The sequence below is a fragment of the Abramis brama genome (assembly GCF_963993115.1).
Source record: "Abramis brama genome assembly, chromosome: 4".
In the NCBI taxonomy this organism is placed as follows: domain Eukaryota; kingdom Metazoa; phylum Chordata; class Actinopteri; order Cypriniformes; family Leuciscidae; genus Abramis; species Abramis brama.
In genome coordinates, this window is record NC_139966.1 from 37,535,693 (window position 1) to 37,553,693 (window position 18,001).

At 35.8% G+C, this 18,001-nt stretch overlaps 2 protein-coding genes across 2 annotated transcripts; one reads left to right on the forward strand and one right to left on the reverse strand.

Moving 5' to 3' along the window:
* The first annotated feature begins 2,791 nt into the window (after positions 1-2,791).
* ftr64 (finTRIM family, member 64) lies at positions 2,792-10,997 on the forward strand. The gene is made up of 6 exons (XM_084111336.1): positions 2,792-3,461; positions 3,982-4,077; positions 4,156-4,389; positions 7,395-7,551; positions 7,648-7,707; positions 8,748-10,997. The coding sequence occupies exons 1-6, from the start codon at positions 2,871-2,873 to the stop codon at positions 9,272-9,274; spliced, it is 1,665 nt and encodes a 554-aa protein (XP_083967462.1). The 5' UTR covers positions 2,792-2,870; the 3' UTR covers positions 9,275-10,997.
* A 1,703-nt stretch (positions 10,998-12,700) lies between these two features.
* On the reverse strand, positions 12,701-17,015 carry LOC311081047 (protein mono-ADP-ribosyltransferase PARP11-like). The gene is made up of 8 exons (XM_084111444.1): positions 16,863-17,015; positions 16,218-16,370; positions 15,985-16,105; positions 15,795-15,870; positions 15,622-15,694; positions 14,947-15,074; positions 14,563-14,714; positions 12,701-13,441 (listed from the first exon to the last, which is right to left on the reverse strand). The coding sequence occupies exons 1-8, from the start codon at positions 16,911-16,913 to the stop codon at positions 13,125-13,127; spliced, it is 1,071 nt and encodes a 356-aa protein (XP_083967570.1). The 5' UTR covers positions 16,914-17,015; the 3' UTR covers positions 12,701-13,124.
* Positions 17,016-18,001: the final 986 nt, after the last annotated feature.

Genomic DNA, 18,001 nt, shown 5'->3' on the forward strand with positions numbered 1-18,001 from the left:
TGATTCAACCACAGTGGAATCAGGGCTGGGGGGACAAACAAAAATCATGTTTGATTACCACTATTATATGCCACTATTATTGTTTATGAAGAGCATACACATTTTCACAATTTTAACACATAACAGTGGGCAGTTTTAGAATTCCATGGAATATTATTATTTTTAACAGTTTTTTTGAAGAGCACTTTCAAAAATGTAATATATGGCCATATACTGCATGTACTTATATTTTAAATAGCATGACATATATCTATATATTTGACTTATCTGAGAACACAATATATGCCTGCAACATATATGAACATTTATGTGTCCAAACATGTGAAGAAAATATTTGAGTTCATCCATATGATACCATATATCTGCATATATTACAGTATAGTATTGGTTTCTCGCATATATGGACAGCATTAAGTGTAAATATGTGACATACATATTTGTTTTCCACATATTTAATAAATGTATGTTATAAGCATGTGATACTGATGCATTTTTAAAGCTGTGGCATATGGTACTTTGTGGATGTATTTGTCAAAAATGACAAAGAAAACACTGCATTATTATTACAGTATTAAAAATACCATATTTGGTATTCACACAATACAGACACAAAATCTCCAACTATAGGCATTTAATTACAAAGCATTCAGATATAAGATTTGTATCCCTAATATAAGTGAAAGTATGTACTATGGAAATAAGTACATATATGCATGTATACATATATGCGTCTTACATATATTTCACATTTATGTGCATATACGGGAAAATATATGGCACTTACATGAAAACGGCCATTTTTGCTATATTTTGAAATATATGTTTCATATATGTCTATGTGTTTTACATATTTTGCATTCTCATATAGGCAGCAGACATACATGGGCACTGACATTATATATGTAATTTACATATATTGACATATATTACATTTCTGTATGGGTTTCAAAGATGTAATTTCCACCACTTTTCAATTTATGTATTTTATTACAATATACTATTGTAAAACTGATTATATAAGATTATGTATCAGTCAACAACAGTGCTACCTAATAGGGGTGTGCAAAGCAGCTGGTATTTGTATCTGTATTTGTATTTGTTGAGGGGGGAAAAGTATTTGTATTTGTATTTGTATTCGAGTAAAATTAAAAATAGGTGTAAAAATCCAATTTTTTTTTTGCGTTACACTTCTAATTTACGTTATAGTGTAAGTATTCTTTAATTATATCCATTATAATAATGGATATGCAATATTGGTTGATGTTTTTCCATAAATCCAGCAATGAACATGTAACAAGGAACATCATTGAAAAGAAAATAACATAACAGCCATTACCAACGTTAACATTACTCTGTCAACAGCCTATTGTCTAAATTACCGAGCTAACAGAGCTACTAGTGTTGTCACGGTACCAAAATTTCAGTATTCGGTACCAATACCAGTGAAAATCCACGGTTCTCGGTACCAATTTCGGTACCAAAGCTTAATTTAGATTAAATTTACATATATTAAAGTGTATATCATGGTTACAAAGATGGAAACTGTAGTATTAAAAACACTTTACAATAAGATTCACATCATTGGTTATTATTTATTTATTTTTTTTCTTAAAAACTGTAGTGGTGGAAAGTGGTGGAAATGACAGTTTATGGTGGAAAGATTGTTTCTGTTTATTTTTACTTAAATTGCCAGTCCAAAATATTTTTAACCATGTATTTTATTATTTAACATAATGAGTTGAACAGTATACCTAAAAGTTTTAAAAAATAATGATTACAAATGGTATGCAAATTATATGAACCTGCTCAAAACATTCATATAAATATAGATAATTAAAAATAAATATAGAGTGTACTGGAATGGTGATATATAGCCTAAAGTTCTCAGTCCAAAAGCACAAATATGTCATGAGAACATGCATATAGCACACAAAAATGCCATATATCATGTCCAAAGCTTTGCCTGTAATTTCTCAGAGGTGGAAATGACATTTTAGGACTTTTTCTGCAATATTAGCACACCCTCATGTCAGGCTTAGCTACTTTTGGACTTAGCATGTTGTTTACTCGTAATAGAAATAAATACATTATTTTTATATTTGTTGTACATAGGCTAATTCAACCGAACTACAGCCAAGGTGGAAATGACGCCGAATAAAAATACTCTGTATAAAAGCTTGAGTTACCTTGATTTATTTTCTTGTGCTGAAGAGCACATGTGTTTGAAGTTTCATCTTCAACTAATTCATCCTTTTCACTATTATTTCCATGGTTACCAAGTAAATAAAATATTTAAGGTGGATCTATTAAAGTGGATTTTGTTGAGGGAGGTGGAAATGACGGTAAACCTGGGGACAGACTTATTTTATTCCAAAAATAGTTTAAAATTGTGATATATAGAATTTCGATGGTATGATATTATTTTATTTGTCCTTAAGACAAACATGGTAAAAATATTTTTAAATCGATCCTTTAATATAATTTTTTGGCATTCAAAGAGGGCCAGTCTGGCTTGGGGACAAGCATAAAACTGCAAAATCTGCTAATAAACAGCCTTGCAAAGACATTTTTAAAAGAAAACAGGGGCAAGATTTGGTGGTTACTAGGAGCATGAACTTCATAATGACAATTTATTTGTGCATTTGTTTGTTTATTTATTTACAGAAAAAGGCCAAGGACACAAAATTACCTGTAGTTGGAGAGCATAAAATCACAGACAGAAGTAGAAAATAGTGTTTGAGACTTGAGCGCCCTCTATCGGCTGACTGTAGTTCTGCACCCTCACAGTTTCACTTCCTCAAAGAAGAAACTAGAAAACTCGTCAATTCACGGGAAGAGATTATTGAGCTGCTGCTTTACGTTTCTGTAAAATGGCAGAAGCCAACATTTTAGTGGCTCAGGACCAGTTCAGCTGTTCAGTTTGTCTGGATCTACTGAAGGATCCAGTGACCATTCCCTGTGGACACAGTTACTGTATGAACTGTATTACAGACTGCTGGAATCAGGAGGATCCGAAGGGAGTTTACAGCTGCCCTCAGTGCAGGCAGACCTTCACTCCAAGACCTGTCATATGTAAAAATGTGGTGTTTGCTGAAATGGTGGAGAAATTGAAGAAGACAAAGCTCCATGCAGTTGTTCCTGCTCACTGCTACGCTGGACCAGGAGATGTGGAGTGTGACATTTGCACTGGAACAAAATACACAGCCATCAAGTCCTGTTTAGTGTGTCTCAACTCCTACTGTCAAAATCACCTCGAGCAACACGATCATTTTTTTAAAGGTAAGAAGCACAACTTGATGGATGCCACCTGCAAACTACAGGAGGTGATCTGCCGTAAACATGATAAACTTTTGGACATCTACTGTCGTACTGACCAGCAGTGCATTTGTTATCTGTGTGGAATGGATGCACACAAAAACCATGACACTGTAACAGCTGTAGAAGAGAGGATGGAGAAGCAGGTATGATGAACACATACATTCTAATGCAAACATTTATTTTAGCTGCTTTACTCTTTTTATGTACAATCAATCAATATTTCATTATTTATCAGTGCTAAGCATTGTACTGTATATCATAGATGTATGATAGTTTTAAAACTTAAATCAATCAATCTATCTATCTATCTATCTATCTATCTATCTATCTATCTATCTATCTATCTATCTATCTATCTATCTATCTATCTATCTACAGTATCTATAGACAAAGTAATTTATGATCTAAACCACAATAATTAGTGGGGATTTTCTTTTTTTGTTGTTCATTGGTTCATTTATTCATTTATTCAAGTATAGCTACTGTAATTTCTAAAAATGATATAGAGAAACCTATGCAAAAAAAAAAATAAATTATAGACTGTGTATGACTTATAGATCGAAAATTCTTTAGATTCCACTTTTTACTTACATCAAAATAAATTGAGTATTTTAAAATATTTGCACTATACTACAACTTGCACATTGCATTTTTGTCCTGTAGGAAGAGCTGAGAAAGACACAGACTGAGTTTAAAAAGAGCATCCAGCAGAAAGAGAAACAGGTTCAGGAGCTGAGAGAGACTGTAAAGTCACACAAGGTGAGTTTTGAGCACATGAGACGAACAACATCTGTGTTCACTGTTGGATTAATGTCAGGACTGTGTGTCGTATAACAGCGCTCTGCACTGGCAGCGGTGGAGGACAGTGAGAAGATCTTTACTGAGCTGATCCGCTCCATTGAGAAAAGACGTTCTGAGTTCACACAGCGGATCAGAGATCAGGAAAAAGCTGCAGTGAGTCGAGCTGAAGGACTCTTGAGGCGACTGGAGCAAGAGATCGATGATCTGAGGAGGACAGACGCTGAGCTAGAGCAGCTTTCACACACAGACAATCACAGCAATTTCCTCCAGGTAACGTTATTCTTAAAGCAGGTCTTTAGTTAAATTCTGATTTGCAATTAATGTTTACTAAATTCAATTACTCTTTAAAGGTTGTATCAGCGATTTCAGGCCCAAAAAAGGCCCAAACATAAATTATCACATTCATCTAATCTTTCCTAACGATCCGCTAGCTGCCCGCCCCATAAGCAGGCCGTCAAAAAAACGCGTCTCTGTAGGCAGCCTAGGCTCTGAGATCTGCACACAAAAACAATTGGTTTCACCAACCACTAAAAACCAAAATAAATAGTGTTCCAACCAATCACCGACAGGGGGTGGGTGTTGTGAGGTTTTGCGCTTGTGCACGGCTGCACGCGAAGTCGGAGAACATGAGCGCAAAAGTTGCTTAGTACAAGTTGCTTTTTGATAGTTGTCAGAATGTTGTTGTGCATGTAAACACTCGATATTTGTGAAAAAAGAAATAAGCAAAGTAGAAAAGTTATTTGCTACTTTAAAAAAGTAGCCTTCATTATTTTGCCCAAAATACATTGAAATGCACACCACAGTTGTTCAATTTCAGCTTTGACATCACAGAAATACAGTAAAAGTAGTAATACTGTAAAATATTTTCAACTGAGGCTGTTGCAAGCAAGCTGTTAGATTTCTCTATATTTGGCTATCTATTAGATTTTGCTAATACATAAAATAAGCAAGCTTGACAAGAGTTCTAGTGGGGATAAGAATTTATTGAAGGTAGTAGTGTTGCACAGTTCTTCAGCTGCGATGTTAGCGTGTCGACCTTCAAACAATCTTAACCCAAAGTTCTGTCTGTCTGTGTGACAGAACTTTATACATGAAGACAAAAGGGCTGCATACAATAAAACTGTTAGGACCTCCCACAGGAGATTGATCTACCCAGCAATCTATTCTGAGCAAAGCTGTTTCTTTGTCATTCGCGCCCGTCAGTTTCATGGGTCATGGGTCTGTATGGGCCATTTGGTTCAAACCTTTACAGACACACATAGAGTTGATTGCATCTAAGGCACAGTCACAATGTAAATGCATCTGACTAAAGACGACTGAAAATACACATAATCTTTCAAAGCACACAATGAAGAAGAATTCCAGGGAATAGTCTTTAATCCACCAATAATAGCAAAATGCATGAAACAACATCTTAACACTGAAGGAGGGAGTAGCCAGGAGCAGAGGGAGCTGGACGATGACCCAGGGACCAGCCAGGAAGTAGCCTATGGTGGCGTCAAGATAGGGAGAAGCCATGGTGGAGATTTTGATGGATCAGCACAAGACCGCAGACTTCAGAGGCCATGACGGAGGCGTGGCAATGACCCCTCCAAAGGTGGAACCAGGGTACCGGAAGGCTGAGGTGGAACCAGAGCGACTGAGGGCCGAGGTAGAGGCGGAGGGAGGGGGAGACAGACGGAGCCGTAGGGGTGGAGAGACGGAGCGGATGGCTCACAAGTCTGTGGTGCAGGCGAGGCAGCGTCCGACAGAGGTTGAGCCAGAGGATCGAGGGAGCCCAGTGGAGCAGTAAGGCCGATAGTCCCAAGGTGGAGCCGAGGGAGGGAGGAGCCAAGGCAGTGGAGTCTGGATGACGGACCGAGGTGGAGTGATGGGATCAGCGGCTGGTGACGGAGCTAGGGGGTCCCTTTGTCCAGGAAGAGCTGGATGCTGTAAGGCCAGAGGTGGATCCACGCCACAGAGGGACGGTAGAGGAGGGGCTGGGCTGACGAGGGGCTGACGGGAGACAGCTGAGACTGGGCAGAGGAATTTGGAATTTGGAAACTGGAATTTGAAGAGGAGGTGGGAGAGGGAGGCTGGGAGATATCATAGGAGATGCAGGAGGCTTGAAGCAGTGAGGGACCAGCAGAAACGCAGGAGAACTGGACGGCACCAGAAGCCAACTTCAACTCACCCACTGCAGCGGGAATGTGGGTGGGATCTTTCTTCAATCTCAGGAACTCCACATGGACTTCCACAGTCACGGACGATGTTGTCTGCTCACACACCTGGTCAGACATCTTGCGAGCCTCAAGCTCCGTTATTGTAGGCTCCAGCTCGTTCATGGTGGCAGGCTCAGATTATCTGTCTGTGGTGGGCTCTGGCATCGTATCTGTACTTTAGGACTGGGACTTGCTGTTCCCTCAGTGTGGAGCTGGGCTGGTAATGGTAATCCCGCCGTGCTGGAGCACCCAGCCCAAATACTCCAGCAGGCTCCTCTGTTCAGTGTGGAGAAGGAGATGCACCACTGGTGAGTCCATTCTTTTCGGTATTGGTCCTGTCTTCTGTCACGGGTGACTGTTGGGGGGAAGTGCCCGATGGAAATGATACATGATACAGATTTCAGGATTGTTTGATAAATAGACAGTTCAAAAGAACATAATTTAATTGGAATATAAATCTTTTATAACATTATAAATGTTTTTACTGTCACTTTTGATCAATTTGAATGAATGAATGAATTAGACATTTATATAGTGCTTTTCATATGTACTACTGTACACCCAAAGTGCTTTACAGTCATGTCGGGGTCTCTCCTCAACCACCACCAGTGTGCAGCATCCACTTGGATGATGCGACGGCAGCCACAGTACAACGGCGCAAGTGCGCTCACCACACACCAGATACAGGTGGAGAGAGGAGAGAGAGTGATAGAGCCAATTCAGTGGATGGGGATTATTAGGAGGCCATGATTGGGAAGGGCCATTGGAGGGAATGTGGCCAGGACACCGGGGTTACACCCCTACTCTTTTACAAGAAGTGCCATGGGATTTTTAATGACCACAGAGAGTCAGGACCTCGGTTTTACGTCTTACCCGAAGGACGGTGAATCATTCATTTAATGCCTCCTTGCTAAATAAAAGTATCAATTTCTTCAAACAAAAACAAAAACAATGAACATTACTTTTAAACACAGTGTATAAAAATGGCTGGGAAATCTGGTTTCATTTATTCTGTTCATTTTGTGAAAAGTAGAATTTATGTGTCTGTTATGTTATGTTTGTCTTTGTCTATAGAGTTTCCAGTATTACTCTGTTCCTCCTGAATATACAGATGTACCCATCACTTCCTCCTCTACAATTTTCTTTGATGATGTGGCAAAATCTGTCTCCCTGCTTAGAGAGAAACTTGAGGATTTCTGCAAACAGGAGATAGAAATGATATTGGGAAGAGGTGAAGGTTTATTTTTGTTCAAATATTAGACTGCATTATGTAACATGTAGATGTAATTGCATAAAAACACTTGAAATCTCTGTTGGCTTGTTATAGTGACATACATCCAGATCATTTCCACCGCAGACCCCAAGACCAGGGATGAATTCTTACAATGTAAGAGCACTTGCTTTTTTTTCCAACTGAGATTAAATCTGAAGCTGTTTGATTCTGTTTTACAAATGTCGGTTACACTTTACTTTAAAGTGACGTTGTTACAGTGTAACTGCACAAATAAGTACTTTTTATTATTAATTAACTACATGTATAGTACTTACTATAGGTTTAGGGTAGGATTAGGGTTTGGTTTAGGGTTAGTTGCATGTAATTATGCCAAATTTTTTGTTGTTACTATAGTAAATACATGTAACTTGTAACAAGGACACATTCAAATAAGTGTCAACAAAACGTTTAATGCGTTTTAATCGTTCATTTACACAACAACAGCGTTTTGGGGGAAAACTTTTGAAAAAAGGTTTCAAACAGCAAGGTTTTAAAAAACGATACCGTTATTGTCTCCATGTAAACTACAAAAACGTGAATTTGTGAACACGGTGACGTCATGTGCATGCGTATTACGTGTTCAGTCTATAGGCGTGTAGTGTTTCATTACAAAGTTACATCGCCAACTACTGGCCTGGCATGCATAATACAGCGTTATTAGTCGTTTTCATAGATCCGTGTGAACGGGGATCGTTTTGACAACATGGTCGCCTGTATGCGAAAAATGCGAAGGAACATTTTTTCTGTTTTTAGTACATCGTTGTTGTGTAAACTCACCCTCAGACAAGAATCTAAGCTTGTTATGTAAAGCAATTAAATATTTGTAACAGTATAGCAGACTACTTACAAAAAATGCATATTCATATCAGTTGTCACTGAATATCTTCCAATTGTATGTCTTAGTAAGATGATATTTAACTGCTTATTTTATATGACCAAAGCGCTGTGGTTTTTTTATTGTGGGGGTCAAAACATATAATGTAATGCAATACAATGATGATGGACAGATGTACAAATAAACATACACAAAATTACATGTTGTAAATAACAAAAATGTTGAAAATAATCTTAATTAAATTTTAAGTAAATGTGTATACTGTTAAATTATATATTTGAATGTATATATTTGATAATAGATCTTTTATTTTCTCCAGATTTCTGTCAGCTCACCCTGGATCCAAACACAGTGCATAAACGCCTTCGTCTATCTGAAGCAAACAAAATGGCCGCTGACAATGGTACAGTTCAGCAGTATCCTGATCATCCAGACAGATTTGATTGTCCTCTTCAGGTGTTGTGTAGAGAGAGTGTGTGTGGACGCTGCTACTGGGAATTGGAGTGGAGTGGCGATGGTGGTGTTGGTATATCAGTGTCATATAAGAGCATTAGTAGGAAGGGGTCTTCCGATAAGTGCGTGTTTGGGTTTAATCGGCAGTCCTGGAGATTGTTCTATGATCTGTCCGGTTGCTTATTTTACTCCGATAAGAAACGGATTAAACTCTCTGTACCAACCAGCGGCTGTAGAATAGGAGTGTATGTGGATCACAGTGCAGGAACTCTGTCCTTCTACAGCGTCTCTGACACAATGACCCTCATCCACAGAGTCCAGACCACATTCACTCAGCCCCTCTATCCTGGGTTTTTACTTTCTTTTGGATCAACTGTAAAATTGCACTTGTGAAAAGTGTACTTTTAAAAAGAGTGCTTACTATAAAAGTAATGTATACTTTCAAAGTTGATGTATCTAACTGCACATACTCACCCATGATAAGCCTGACATATGTTTTATGTCATGACATATGACATAATAGTCCCAAAAAAATATTTGAAAATGTATTGGAATGGAACAGTTTATTAAACCTTTGGACAAAGTCTAAAAATAATGAAAATGTTTTTGTTGAGTTTCATATTTGATACATCAGGTTTGTATGGCTTAAATAGTACGATACAGGAGAATATGGAGATTATACTCAAGTAGAAAAAAAAGAAGAAAAAAAGGCCCAAACTGAGCAAAACAGTAACAATAACAGTATAGACAACTTAAAATACATATAAATATCAATTGTCACTCTATCTCTCAATAATATGTCTTAGTAAGATTATATTTAAATGCTTAGTTTATGTTCAAAGCTCTGGATTTTTATTTTATTTTGTGGGGGTCAAAACATATAATGTAATGCAATACAATGGCGACTTAGAGATGTACAAATAAACGTTCCTATGTATCAAATTTGATTCTCACATTTTAACATGACTTTTCTCAAAATTAATCAGGTATACCTAGTAAGTGTTCATCTTGAAATATTTCTAACAATATAACATATATTTATTTGTATGTTTACTTTATGAAAAACAGTAACGATTTCAAAGCAAAAGGGCTCATGGACCACAATTATATACTAAAAGGCATATTACTTGCTAAAAAGTATAAACTATCAATCAGACAACATCAGGCATGTAGTAGATTGTCTTGACGTTTTTCAGCAAAGTGTTGATCAGTTTTGAGGCCTTAAAATCTGTGTATGAAACATGATTCAGTAGGCTTTATGGGGTTACGTATTAACGACTTATGGCGTTGCAACTTCATTTTACAGTATGTAAGTGATATGGAATTACTGTTCAAATTTGACTAATATGCAACAAGTTCAACTTTGGGGGCTTTTTGACACTTTAGTAGCACTTGAGCAAAGCTAAGTGTGCAATTGTGTAATACATTCTAAAGCACTTTAAATATATACTTAGTATAGTGTTGTATAGCATGTACTGACAGCACAACCTGATTTAACCAAGTGCAACATGTTCCTGGATAAATTTCTTTGTTGATCCTGGAACAACATTCCAATCAACCAATCAGATTTAAGGGACAAGCTTACAGTTTATGTCAAGTTTCGGCTTACAACCAGGGTTAGGTTCTTCTACATCAGTGTTATTCACCAATCATTACCCTCTGATTTTTGGGAAAACTTATGGGTAGGGTTAGGTTTAGGGGTAGGGATAGGGTTACGACAAAATTTTCGGACAGAAATGTTGTTCCAGGATCAACAAAGTATGCATTTTAGTGCAATTCTGAAACCTAATCAACTATGCATAAAATGTATGTTTATTATAATCTTAAATGTGCATATATTCTTTGGTTATTTATAATTGTATACAAATACATCTGGAATTACATTTTAATGTCATTATACATCAAACATTTAGGCTACATTTTGCTGTATTTTAAGCACAACCATGGATGAAAAAAGTACAGAAAATATTAATATCTAGTAATACACTAAATATAATTCTCTTCACATCAGCCCTATGGATATCACAACAATTGGCTGAGAAACTACTGTAACAATTCATAATGTTTCAGTGGATTTGATAAATCAGGTCTGAAAAGTGACAAATAAATCCTTTGGAAATAAATTCAGAAGTGTGTGCATTTTTATGGATGAATATATTGGGTCAATATGTTATACATAATATGATTTATTTATGTATTTTTTTTTTTTTTTTAAAGAACAAAAACAGGATTAAGTTCTTTGAATTTCATTTCCCAGACAGCAACATAGTGTCGGCCCAAATCTGGCCCACATCTGGTACAAGTTGAATCCACGCGTACCAGATGTGGCCCGGATTTGGGCCGACACTATGTTGCTGTCTGGGTTACATTATATATAGGCATGCAGTATTTTACAAGTAGACATATGTTGTTTATAAAACTAAAATATGATCAAGGATTATTTACTAATTTATCTCTCATTGAGAGGAGGAACAAAAGTGTAACTCTGTATTGGAGGTAACTATTTGGTAAAAAGTCTGATTAGACTGAATAGATCAGGAATTCCAGCCATGTCCTTCTTAACACACATTTACGCTCTATGTTCTACTAAACCACAAAGACAGCTCAGGTTTGATCATACATCTCTAAAATAGCTTCTCCTCCACCAATCCAATTCTCCTAGCTATGTTCTTGGAATTTCCATGAAAATCATAATGTTTCATTTTGTTTTGTTGCATTGTATATTGTCTGCTTTTCATTCATTTGATCATGGCTGCTTTCCCAACTGGCGTACTTTTACGTGTCAAGTATGTACTGTACATTGTTGATTGTAAAGTAATATCAAAAGCCAGTATTCCATTAGGATTATTCCAACCAACATGCACAGAGAATGCGATCCAGGCACCTTTGAGATACTAGTTGATTTGAGATTCACAAATTCTTGACATACTCTATAGTATAGAGGCAAACAAGCTTAGTGTGACCCGAATCGATCTTTCTTCCTCATATGTGACAGATCTATTTAGGATATCAGAGTGATCACTTTGAACATAACATTTTGAATTCGAATCGTACTGTATATGGAGATAAATCTGATAGGTATCACATTCTTTGTAACGTGATTTCATTGTGATCAGGCTGTATGGAATTTAAGTGATTTAACGCCATCGCCCATCGTACTCAACATTCATAAATTGAAAATGCTTGATTTATTTGGGAAGAAACCACCCAGCAGAACAATACTGAGGCATTAGACCTTAGTAATATATATAACCAAATAAATGTTTATATATATATATATTTTTTTTTTTTTTTCATTTATTTTATAAGGCAGGGGATGTATAGTAGAAAAAAATCCAATTATAAATGCATTAATCTTATTGTGATTCATCCATGCATGTTTCATTTTCTTTCTTTTTTGTGACATTGTAAGTTTTATTCAAAATGTCAACTTGATGTTCCATGAAATTACAGACTTTTCTTTGTTGATTTACGCCAGGCTTCTTCAATCATCCAATCTTCCAATGGACTGCAAGAGATCTGCCTCCACCCAATCAACAACCGATGGACAGAACCAAGTCCCCACACTACATTTTTGTTTCTTCTTCAATAATTTGTTTCACTCGGATAGGCTATAAGTCACAATACGGAAGAAAAGATCTGTCACTAACTTAGTTTCATCGCTACTAATATGTCATCTGATTTCCAGAAAATGAATGTTTAACAAAAGAGATTTTTGCCTTTGTTTTTGAAAATACACAAGAGGTAGAATTATGGAGAGGTAGACTATGGAATAATAAAACTAATAATGTTACATGTGCAAATTTGAAAAACATAAACTGAGAACTCAGTCTTTATGGAATCACTTTTTGCCAACATTTTTTTTTTCTTCCACAAGGCAGGATTTCTTGATATTACACAAGTAAATAGTACAAGTTATGGCCTTTTTAAATGAAAAAAAAAAAAGAAGAAAATTAAGAGGAAAAACTGGTTCCCAGTTCAACATTAAAATAAATGTTATGAAAAACATCAAGTTGATATAATCCATTTAAACAATAAATATATTACCCATATATATGTTTTTTTTTTTTTTTTCTCAGCCCCCTACAGTACATAGTTATATATTTCATAGTTTTTCACCAAAGGCACTTTTGCAGTAACCGTCCTCAGCACTGTTACAGCACTCTGCTCTAAAACTCACAACTCCACGGTACAGTAAGTTCCGTTAACACAGTTTATGCTGACTTTCTTTTGGTCTTTGACATCAGTAAAATTCAATTAGGTATTCCGGATAGATCTGGTTGCTGTCGAATATAACGAAGATCTTAGGGTTTATCATGTCATCCACACAGCTGTCGAAAAAGTTGGCAATGCTCGTGTCTTTAGAAGGAGGTCTGCAGTACTGGGGGTGACCCAGTGTGTACTCCCCAACTAGAACCCGGGCCAGGAACATGCACTTGTAAGGCGGGTCACTCTGGAAAATAGCGGGTGCCATACCATGTCTCTGTAGGATAAAGTTATGCTTGCTAGTCGAATGGCAAAACTTGCTGGAATATCTTGCGTCGCGTGCAAAATAGCTTCCTGTGAAGACAAAAAATGTATGTATACAGTGTAAAATGTTTATATAATGACATTTCAACAGTAGTGGAATGTTTACAATTAACCCTACAACAAAAAATAGGCAACTAAAGTTTTATTCCAATAAAAAGTCAAATTTCACCCCATAAGAAAAGAAATATGCTTCAGTAAATGATGAGGAGATACAAATTCAAAAGTATTATATAAAAAGTCAAAATAATTATTTGCAACTCGTATTTGCATATTTTTATCTCATCCAAAGCTGGAATTGTGACATAAAAAGTCACCAAAAAAATATGCAATGCTAAGATAATTATGAGCTAAGATAATAAGTCAAAATTGTGATATACTAAGTCATATTGAGATAAAGTCTAAATTATGTAAAAAAGTCAAATTATGACAAAAAGACAATTATGACTTATGACATAATTGTGACTTATTCTCATATTTGAGACAAAAATGTGAATAACGATAAAGAGCGACTTTTTTGTCATCATGACTTTTTATGTCAATTTTGATACTTATGTCATAATTTCGACTTGTATGTCATAATTGCAACTTATCTCATTATTATGACTTAAAAGCATTTTTTTTCATATGTGGAAGAAATGGGCTTCCATATATAACATATTTAAAAAATGCAGTCTAAATATGTACATAATTTAGGATGTTGCAGTATTTACAGAAACAATTTTTTATAAAGTCATTATTTAGCCACATTCCATCATGTCTTTCGAAACCTGTATATTTTTAACTGTGGAAATAAAATAATTTTTTTATCATTTATACGCAAATGTTTAAGCTGTTCTTATCCACAGAATGATCGTGGATGGTGACCATGGCATATTTTCAGTGAAAAAGTTGACAAAATTATAATTTGGCTTCAGGACACTGGATGTATGAATGACTTTTATTTCATGCTTGTTAGAGCTTGACAGCCCTATCCACATCCACTCTGCCACTGTATGTAAAAGAGCAGCGTGAACATTCTTCAAAGCGTCACTTTTTGTGTTCAATGAAAGATAGAAGTCATACAGGTTTGGACTGACATGAGGATAAATAATGACACAGTTGTCATCTTTTGTGAATCATCCCTTTAATGCAAAAAGACTCATGGACTGTACCTTTGCCATAGACGTCACCATGACTTCCTGTGAGACGCCAATCAAAGTTGTATGTACATATGGCCTGTATGTTACTGTGGCCAGTTCCGTGAAAAAGCATCTTTTCTTCAACGTTTACAGCATGTTTTATCTTTCTCAGCTGGGCCTTTTTCCTGTAATATATTTGCATTTTTTTAATAATATATTTAAAAATATATACGTGTAATATATTTAAATTCAAGTTTGACTCTGTCATAAATGAAATGGTCCAAAAACATTTAAAATGAAAATGAATAACACTGTATTTGCTTAGAAACCTTGTAATAAGTGTGATATGCAGACAGAGAGTCATTATTGCAATATAAACCTTTTCAGGTTTGTTTCAAATATTGGAAATGAGTCAACCTGCAGAAAAACTCCCACAAATCCAGGTTCTGTATTCTCTGAATGGATCTGATGGACTGGGTCATGGTTCTCTCATATAACCGGGCCACTTCTTTGTACTCAAACGTATCTCTGCATAGAGCAATAAGCTGGAGAGAAACAGTCACAGTCAAACAACAACAACAACATTTATTCATAAAGCTTATTTAAACACTATGAACTATTATATATTTTGGTGCACAGCCAAACAACGCCTCATATACAAACATGAGAATTTTAAAATCAACCCTGAATTTAATGGGAAGCCAGTGGAGGGATGCTAGAATTTCCCCTATTCTAGCATCCCTCCATCCAACTGTCAATATAATGTATGCATTTCCATAAAACATCAAAAGAAACAGCAGTGTCAAGCCTTACTGGAAGGTAAAACTGAGAATTGTCATCTTAACAGTAATAAGGAATGTTGCATTTCTGAAGAAAATGTAGGCCAAAGGAAGCATATAAAGGGAAAACAATAAAGGTCCCAAAATGGATCCCTGAGGCACACCACAAGAAGCAGATGGGAAAAAAAATCTCAAATTAACAAAAAAAAACATTGAATCCTCTAGGTATGATGCAAACCACTGTAATTAAGTGTAGTGCATTCTGTGTCATTAATTTAACTTTATATATATATATATATATTTTTTTTTTTACCTGATAGGGTTCCTCTGTATTAATTCTTTCCCAGTGACTGGGTACAGGAAGAGCTGGGTTATCACAGATAAATCTGTGAAACACAAAATTAAAATATATATATATACAAATGTATAATATAAAACATTACAATATAAATATTATAATAATAAAAGCTGTATAAAAGAGCTTACCTAAAGTCAGTAGCTGAATGCAATGCCCTTTTGATTGGCCTTTCTTTTCCAGTAGTCACATTGACTTGTTTCATAGCTAGTGACATGATAGAGTTGAGAAAATTACAGTAAAGATGCATATCACAGCCCTCATGGCATTTATTACCACAAATCTAGATAACAAAAATCTAGGCTTTGCTAGGTAACTGACCAGAAAAGTCTAATTTATAGGTATATTTAGCAGTATAGAAGTCCATTGAAGCATGCTGATTCTTGCAGTAGTTTTGTTCAATTTGCTCATTGGTGACAGAACACCCTGTGCTCGGCACTTCCTGTAGTGAAAAGGAAAACAGCATGACGTGATCAGCAAAAAGGCAACTTATGAATTGTCATTCATATTAGTCTAATCTATCAGACTGCAGTTTTATAAAGCGCAGTACATACTTCAAACATGTGCCAGACGCCACACTCGGCAAGGTAAAACCAGTGCCACTTCGTCTCTGATGTGTCCATTTCCTCCTCACATGATTCCTCATCAGGGGGCTTCTGGAGGACCCCTGAGCTCTCCAGATGTTTTTCAGTAGCCACACAGTGCATCTGTAAAGCAAATACACAAATATGACCATTTGGTAAACTTTCAATTGTATGACAACATGCTTCATTAATAACAAGTAATTATTCATTGAAACAATTATACATCTGTTTGATTTCAAAGGACGCGATCTCATTCAAACAACATATTTTGTAACTAAAACATGCTGGAATGATCAAATATAGTTAAGTTATACTTTCTAACTATGTTGACTAGGTGTCAGTGATGTAAACGTCACACAATTTAGCGTCGGTCCAGTCCATCCATATACTCATCATCCATTCATCAATCTTTCGTTTGAACTATTTTAATCTTTCAGACTAGGCTTTCTCCAGCCTACATCAACGTTCATTTACAAACTTTACTCGTGTAATTCATCTAATTTGATTTTACCGGTCGCGATCTCATTAATAAAGGATATTTGTTTACTAAAACATGCTGCAGTGATACAATATAGATACTTCTTGCATTGAATAGTATTAATGCATTGTGAATACCTTTCGAAAAAGCCTCGTTCCTCTTGTTGTTTTGAACAATGTCGATTTCATCTAAATTCGTGCAACATTGTTTCTAGTCTGATTACTGGTTCTGTTTCGTTTTCCTCAATCTCTTGTTGTTGTGCGCTTCACTTCCGCATTCGCAGCTGTGACGTCATGCGTCCTTCAACTACTAACATTATTCAATAATAATACCCAACCTAAAATAAATAATAATAAAAAACAAAACCGAAGGAGATAGATGGATTAATAAGCTTCAAAATGCAATAATAGTAATTATAATAATACAACTATTAAATAATATGGATTCATTGCTTTTGCATTTCACAGCAAAAGGCCTTCCTACTAAAAATATAAAATGTTCCTTCTTTAGAGGGATCATGTCATGAGGAAACACATTTTTCTTTAAGTTTCAGAACTCAAAACGTCCTCGGCAGTTCAAACATTGTTTTCAAAACCACCCACGTCCTTCATTTTATTTTATTTTTACTCCATTAAACTATAAAAAATACACCAAAATCAAATATCGTAATTTTTTTTTATTTGCTACACATTTCATTTGTCCTAATCGTGACCTTTTTGTTTGCCAACAAGCAGCAGTAATAAAACATTAATTCATTTTAACTTCTGTATTTTAAAGTTTTAAACCAAACCCCATTACCATAATTAATCGCGCATTCAGCTTGGTCAGTGTTTAAATGCATTAAACTAAAGTTGGAGGGAACAGGGAATTCAAAGCAATTAATAATTTTCATGGTGATAGCCTATCTAAAGGTTAAAATTTTTACCCTATTCACGTAAGAAAAAAAATGAATAGGCGTATGAATAAGGTATATTTGGGTCTTTTTCGAAACTTTCCCCTAATGGGATTCTTCGGTGCTTTTTTTTTCCTTAGGACATATTGAGGATACAAAATCAGTTGAGTTTGCTTGCTTCTGTTGCAATTTGTTCAAGGTTGACCCCCATTTTGGCTTAAAATGACTGGACTATCAAGGGTAGGTCATTCATATTCATACGAATTGGGCAACTCGTAAAATATGTACGATTTAGCAAAATTCGTACGAGTGAGGTCGTATTCTTGAATACGAATTGCCGAGAACAGCCTACTAGTCACGTGTTGCTGCAAGAAGAGTATCTAT